Source organism: Apostichopus japonicus, chromosome 3 (assembly GCF_037975245.1).
Source record: "Apostichopus japonicus isolate 1M-3 chromosome 3, ASM3797524v1, whole genome shotgun sequence".
Lineage (NCBI taxonomy): Eukaryota > Metazoa > Echinodermata > Holothuroidea > Aspidochirotida > Stichopodidae > Apostichopus > Apostichopus japonicus.
In genome coordinates, this window is record NC_092563.1 from 4,966,998 (window position 1) to 4,975,206 (window position 8,209).

The following is an 8,209-nucleotide window of genomic DNA, read 5'->3' on the forward strand; positions in this document are numbered from 1 at the left end:
AGATGGCACTTTCACAGCAACAGAGTAAATCTACACAGAACTAACAGGGATGCACATGCATTCATTACTGTACATGTATATTGTACAGCTGGTATAAACAGTACAGTGTACATATATATATAATCTATATCTATATATATATATATATATATATATATATATACTGTACTGTAGGGAGGTGAGTGAAGATCACTGTATTTATCGTATATCTAACATTGACAGAAAGTTAGAAATATTTTGTGTAGATAACTCAAAATCTGTGAAAGAATGTATCTAGAAAAGCAGCTGCATACAGTAACTTGATCTCTGATTGTTTATATCATTCCATCCTGTGAAATAATATGTACAGCAAGCTTGAATTCAGGACAAAAGTATCACAACCAGTGTGCATGAATTGAAGTCAAAAATACTAGGAAAGTGATTGTATATACTGTACACCCCCTCCCACCAAAACTCCCCACCCCCTCCCCCCACCCACCAGCTTGTTTATTTCCTCAACAATGCCCACTGCCTATGGATCCTGTACAAACTTAAACTTGAATGAAGAAACTATAAACTAGGTACCATGCACATTCAAAATCTAATAACTATGAGGAAGCATGGAGGAAGTAACAGACTAAGAGTAATTAGCAACCTGGCAATAAAGCAGTTTATTGATGACCACTGGTGCATAACACACACACACAATAGACGGGTTAGGCCATAGCACTATTATACAGCACAGCACATGTATGGCAGTACAGTACAGCTGTACAGTACAGTTGATGCCACCAATAGCCAACAGTGGAGACTGTATCGGGACCCTGTTACAATAGATTTAGTGTGTAATACCATGGAGGTACAAACAGATTTTTACCTCCATGGTAAATACAAACTGTTCATGAAATGGCTAAAATTAAAGTTTGGCACTGTTCAGTAAAATGGAGACAGAGTACTGAAAGATACATCTATAGTCACATGCGATTTTTTTTTCAGACTTTCTCATTAAAACCTGTTGAGTATATATTGATATAGTATTTAACTGAAATATTTCATCAAATACAAAAAAAAAAAATACAAAAGGAATCTGTTATCAGCCTCTTCCGATATTTGGTCAGAATTTGATTGAATTAGACAAGATCCCATGACCCCGTGCCACAAAAAGTCATTTTTTGCCAAAATTTTGGTGAAATTCTATCACATGTGGAGAATGATCAAGCTACTGTAACCTTTCAATGGACTGATTTACACTGAAAGAAGTGCATATAAACCCTTAACAGCGATGTGGTAAAATAAATTATAAGATGAGAGGATCCACTACAAATATTCTGACAAAAGTCATACTAGTCCAAGGGTTGACTCCTAACTGATATTATATTCACAGTTGGCGATGCCTTTAGAATGTGTAGATCGATGTGCCGTACAACGTACAGTATGTAACGTAAAATGTCAAAATGTATTGATCTTGTGTATCGTAAATGTCAGAATGTATCGTAAAATCATGTACATGTATGTAACGTAAAATGTCAAAATGTATAGATCTTGTGTATCGTAAAATGTCAGAATGTATCTAATGTATCCTAAAATGTACATGTATGTATCGTAAAAATGTCAAAATATATGCAAGTTTTACTTTCAAGGTGCTAGGTAGGCGACAGAAACACAAGTAAGGAGAAATACCCTCCTCTCCCGAAACTACTGTTGATGAAACGGGGAACAAGGATAAAGGGTGTGAAGACTCGCGCACAAAGAAACGTCTCATGCCGGTAATCTGACCTACTGTAGTTTGGAATGAAGTGTAACTGAAGTGTTAGACACCACCATCGATCCAAGAAAATACACACACAGCTTTGCTACCGTCGGTAATTAGACACTAGTGTACAGTCAGTACATACAGCTGCGGTCAATACCCACGGCACAGTGTACAAACGATACAGCGATGGACATCTCAGGTCCAACTAAAGATAACAATTAAGGTATCACGTTTCATTACTGTCTGCATTTTGTAGCGACAAGAGAAAAACTTGACTTGCAAGCAACGGAAAGTTAACTTTTTCAGAGCGCGGCACGCGGTTTGGGGCAAGTCTTCAATGCCTTTAAACCAAGCCTTACAGAAAGTGTTTTACAGTTTCGATGGGGAAAAAAATTCTGATCGCACGAGAAGTTATCGTCTAATTGAAATGCAAATTATAAACAAATATAGTTTGTTGTATATAAATGTAAGAAATTTTTGTACAGGTTTGGCAGGTCTCTGACGACCTGCAAATTATTTCGTTGATCAAAACATCTGGTAAAACCTTCAATAATTTCAGGTCAGGTTATATATTGATATTCCACTGAGCCTAAATCAAAATTTATCAATTTTATGGATTGCCTACTGTTTATAGATGAATAACAGGGTACTCCTTATTTGCTTTGATGAAATTACAAATTTTAGAGTAATATTTAAATTATATATTATATTATTATATTATATTTAATTATTTACATACATTCGAATATATCATGTATTCATGTTTCTTACCAGCCACTGTTGAATGTATATAAGTGGAGAGTCCACTTTAAAATGCAGAACACACAATGATTAAGCAAGAAACATTTCTACCCAGTTAAAGCAATTTTCATAAATACTATAGGATATATCATCAATGAAGGCTCCATACTGTAGCTGCACTGCATTGCAAAGTCTTTAGAACATCTGATCAAAGTTTGAGTGAAAAATATGAAAACCCTTGTACTCAGAAACAAACCTATCACATGAGGAAAGGTTTCTCTTACATTGTGAACATATTGTTAGGTTATGATAACATGTTGTAGTATGTCAGTTGATTGTTATGGTAACATATTTTGTTATCATAACAAATTAGAACTATAATTGACTGGTAGTGACCGTTCTCTAAGGGAGTACTGAACGGTGTTAAAACAGTTACCAGCTCATTCTGGATATGGTAAAGCAAGATTAATGATGTATGAGGAGACAGGTTTGTGGGGAAATGAAATGAATAAATAAATCAATAAATAAACTAACTACTCCTTTCAGAAAAGATGCCTGTCATACACAATATGCTTCTTGTTCGTGGTGAACATATTCTTAAAATGTTGTCAATAAAAATTGGAGCTTAAACATTAAAAGAAAAAGTAAATAAAGAGACATGATTATTACGGCGTGAAAGTGACATATGCACATGAAGACAACAGAGATAGTGTAATTAATTAACTGATTGTCGTAATACAGGCTCATATAGTACCTGCAAGATTGTTAAGTCGAAGCCCAAATTATTTTGTTTCATCTTCTTACTGGTTAAGAGATGGCGAAACATATGGTAGGGCAATCATGCAATTGTGTTTTATAGAGACAAGCCTGTATTTAGCGAGGAGCGATCGCACGACACGATTCGTGAACAGAATACAGTACCCAAGCTATAGGCTAGTACTGGTAGTAGTACTCAGTAGGCCTAGAGTAAACTTCATTTTGTATCTTCATTTAATTTGTTCTCTTCGGCTATAAACAGGTGTCTCCTGGCTACCAGTCTAGGGAGACTTTCACAATCACTTGCAAATAAACACCTACAGTTACACTTGTGGGGGTGGGAGTGGGTGAGAGATGCAACTGAACTGGTAATTAAACTAGTGACAGTCTGCTGGGATATTTGTAGTTTGAAAGTACTCAATTACTAAATCCCGCATTGTCCCTTGCCTTTGTGTCAGATTGGGACTAGGGCCTAGTGGGAGTGGGTGGGAGAAGGGAGGGGACAAGAGTCAGGAGTCAGTGGTATTGAAAACTGAAGTTTCCATCAGTCCACATAAAAATCTTTGTTGTGAAAAATAATTGCTGCCTATGTGTCAACCCCCTCCCCATCAAACTGTTAGGGTCCAGCTCTGAACCAGCCTAGAACTAGTATTTAGTCCTTGCCATTAATTATGCTACAAAGTACAAGTACTATTAGTAGTTGTACTTGTAGTACTAGTAACAAGGACTGAAGGAGTCTACACCTGGACTGGAGTTAGTAATAATAGTAGTACATGTAGCCTAATTAGGCTACACAGTACTACTATTATTACTTAATTAAGTTAGGCCTGTGTTGGGCTCATAAACTTACCAAGACATAAGACAGCAATTATGCGTATAACCGAATCCGGTGCAGGGCAATCTGCTATGGTGAAAAATGGTTGTATGACATACTCAGCAAATGTCAGAGCAACAATGGTTTGCCCAGTAGGGTTGATGATGATTAGGGTGACCCACAGGAGAAGGAATGCTGGAAATGGCCCAAAAGCTGCCATCAGGTACGAATATTCTCCACCTGATTTGGGTATTGTTGTTCCAAGTTCTGCAAAGCATAGTGCCCCAACAAGGGAAAAGACACCAGATAGGGACCAAACAACCAGTGATAAGCCGACTGAACCAGTGTTCGTTATCACACTCTTGGGACTCAGAAATATTCCTGACCCAATAATACAGCCAACGATGAGTGTTACCGAGTTAAAAAGTCCAAGCTCCCTTTTCAGACCTACCCCGGAACCGGTGCTGGTACTGTTATTACTGACTTTATCGTCGTTGTTTCCATTTTCCGACGGCTTAATGACTTTTGTTTCCATGTTTGTGACAATTGATTGTTATAATGACGGTGGAAAAATATCTTGAACACTTGACTGTTCGGACAATGTACTAAGTAACTGATACAACTTACGTTGGAAGCAATGACTGTCTCCGACTCAAAATGGTTCTGATAGTAACACGTTTACAACTGTCGGACTCCACTAGTTCACAAACTTCGCTATTAATTTTATTGTCAAGTCGTTGCCCAGATATTCAAGAGGCTTGGCTCGAGTTTGTTTCCATGAAATGATATAAATTCGTCAAAAGAATTCGGTTCGTAGTTAAGTTTGACACCCGTTTGGCTAAGGCAAGATAGTATGTAGACTGAACCACATGTTACAACACAACTTGTATATAATAAAGTACAGAACAGTACACAGAGTGCATGTACCATCTGGCGGGAAATATTTGTAAACACAAAGTATAGTAACACGTGTGTAACACCCTTCAGATGATGAAAGAGTCGGTGATCGTGCACCAATGAAATGCCGTTTCGCGATATGATTATTCATTTTTGTTCAAGTTAGTGGTTATAGTTGGCCTTTTGCCATTCACTGAATGCAAAGTCAGCTTTTAGTGTGTTCGGTACATATTATCGTTTTAGCATCACTTTAGTACAGTACCCTTGCCAATATGACGCCTCATTGATAATTTCCATAAAGCTGGATGTAGATAATTATCAAAATGAAATTGGCTAACCGAATGAACACGATAAGACTGGTGCTACAACTACTGTTACACTACAAAGCAATAACACAAATTATTGTAGGAGGAAACAACACCTATAAAAATAGAGTTGGAGGGATGTGGGAAGAGTTATGGGCATATGTGGGGACTGGGCAGTGGCGTCGCCAAGGGGTGGTCGGGGTTGGGGGGGGGGGGGTTGGGTGGAAACGTGCCCTCCTAAAATCCTAAAAATCGTGCCCCCAGATGCGATTTGTAGTGTTAAAAGAAAACTCAAATAAGAAAGGACGAAACTTATTATGTTCATCAGTGAAACTTCTTTCCACCGACCATCACACTCACTTGTTTTCTCACTAACAAGGTCACAGAGGCCCGGTGTAAATGGCTAGTACTTAAACCTCCCTACAACCTGCATAATTTTAAATTCAACACTCTTATTTAAAAACATTATCAGAGCAAAAGCTTTAATTGCCATATTTTGTATAACTTTTTTATCCGTCTCAATTAAAAATATAAAAACTATCGGACAGACTAAGCCCGAAAATTCTTGAACATAAAGTTACTTCAAGACGCAAAATATAGTACCAGATTGCGTCCAAGAATCCTTAATTAATCTAAGCGGTACGCCCCTCCCCTCGGATCCCTCCCCCAGGACGGAATTCAAAAATAAACATTGTGCCCCCCATGGGCGGCGATCCGTACTTCCGAGTGGGAGGATATGACCTTGTCGACTATCTAAGCGTAGCGCCACCATGAGTTGGCGCGAAGCGTACAAGAAAATGTTGGGATTTACAAACCCTCTAGATGGCCGGAAACGGCACTTCCCGAGGTTTCCAAGCGGCATATACCCAACTTTATAATAGGGATATCATGTCCGAAACTTCTCATAATCAGGATCCAAAATACTTTCTTTTTAATTTCGGGTGTTATTTTGGGAAATTGCCCCTGTCAATCTTGTTTCAGGCGCTACGTTAGAATGTTCGAGAGCTCTTTTATATTATTCGATGAAGAAAATGGCCTCATGCAGGCTGTTACAGGCCTATACACATGCAATACACAATTACACAATTACATTAATTGCTAGGGCATCCAGGTGAAACGTGTATTAAGCATTACCCTGGTAACATGAGATTCTCAGCTGTTCGAGGGAACAGGTACGTGTGTAGGCCTACCATAGGGCCTATATGAATACCATGAGGGTGCATATATGTACTATATCAATACCGTGGGCGCAATAATACATTTTGTTGTTATAGGGCCAATGAAGCATACAGTCAAATATACTTGCTATATAAAGACGCTTTATTTGAAAAGATCGCACTGCGTTTATGGTAGGCGAGAAATGAAGCTAAAAAAGAGCCGTACATTCTTGATGATGCATAAATGTAGGCATGAACATATTCTTATCCCTGGCATTTGGTGGGGGGGATATGGTGTATTACATCCCCTCCACCCATTTTCATGGGGGGGATATATCCCCCCTTCCCCCCCAGGATCGCCGCCCATGGTGCCCCCTAACTAAGTGCTGTGCCCCCACCCCAAGATTGAAATGTCTGGCGACGAGGCTGGGACTGGGATTGTGAAGATCATGGAAGATTAAATCGCAAATTCACAATAAAGTTTTCGATAACATATGCTGATGTCCTGCAGAACTGATTGCTAACTTGGGCTACCTACATGCTATAGGCCTACCATACGCTCGTGTTGTCATTATAAGTCATCTGTGTTATTTTCACCGATTATGAAATGATAATAGCTACGCATAGTTCTACTGAGAGGGAGGTTTTGTTCGCCGGCTCCTGGTTATATACAGTTATATATATTAGGGTGTCAGCATATAAAGCGGGAGGCCCGGGTTCGAACCCTAGTGGAGGCTGGAAGTTTTTTCACTGTTCTTGATTTTCCAATTCATTACGATTTCGATATATATATATATAATTATATATATACTTTATATATATAATTTATATATATATATTTATTGTAACGCTAACTCAGTCTAAGATTCTGGGGCGTCCAAATATTCCCTGCTGAGGACTGGTGGTGGTATGGAAACAAATACGGCTTGGATGGTTGTATGTTAGTAACGACGAGCCTTAAATCTCGCTATTACATGCTAAAGATATAACACATAGATAAACGAGTAAAGAACAAGCGCTGTGTAGATTTCGCAATCTATTACTATAACCAGCCACGGTACAAACAATACATCGGCACGAAGCCCTCAATAATATGTAGAAAACATGCACTTAACGATAATGGTCACAAACGAGGTCTCAATACCGAAGTAGAGTCCTATAACGATACGTACAAAAGTGTATAAAAGACGAATACAAGACAGATACAAGTACGACCACAATGATCGGAGCCAGGGCTACTACCGAACCAAACGATTCAGATCGGTAGCGAAGACTGGTCACAAGTCTTGAGGTCTGCTTCAGCTGAGCTGGTGAGCAGACATCACGTGACCTGTAATTATTACGTAATGTAGCCTACGACAAATAGAGGGCGACATATATGATGGCCAACGGCATCACACACTATATATATATATAAATGAAAATCGTATATATATCCTCCACAAAGCTGCCAGTGTTGATCAAATTTAGTGAGGTACATTGATTCATAATTAGAGCATACACTAATGACTTTTAGTGCAGTGTGGTGGTGCCACGGTTTTTGACACCATAATTGCAACCCATTTGATGCCCAATTGCCATCGGAGTAGCAAGGACGGTACATGACGTTACCTCGCCCGGTAAACGTACTGAGAACCGAAACACAAAACCCCATCCGATGAAGCCGACCGTGCATTCACTAAACCAAACGGACCCTACATGCCCATTGTTTTATCATCTAAAAATCCAGACGGGGTACTTTCTTTCACCTGCTTTCCTGCTAACTAAACATTGTATTAAGATGAACAGTCCAGTAAGACTGAGAAAG

General features: G+C 38.8%; 1 protein-coding gene across 1 annotated transcript in view; it reads right to left on the minus strand.

The window, feature by feature from the left end:
• The window catches only part of LOC139961090 (Y+L amino acid transporter 2-like), a 29,881-nt gene extending 24,891 nt beyond the window's left edge, over positions 1-4,990 (minus strand). The window contains exon 1 of the mRNA XM_071959977.1: positions 4,080-4,990. Within this exon, the coding sequence (XP_071816078.1) occupies positions 4,080-4,578 (499 nt within the window). The 5' untranslated portion in view covers positions 4,579-4,990. The remainder of the gene's footprint in view (positions 1-4,079) is intronic.
• Positions 4,991-8,209: the final 3,219 nt, after the last annotated feature.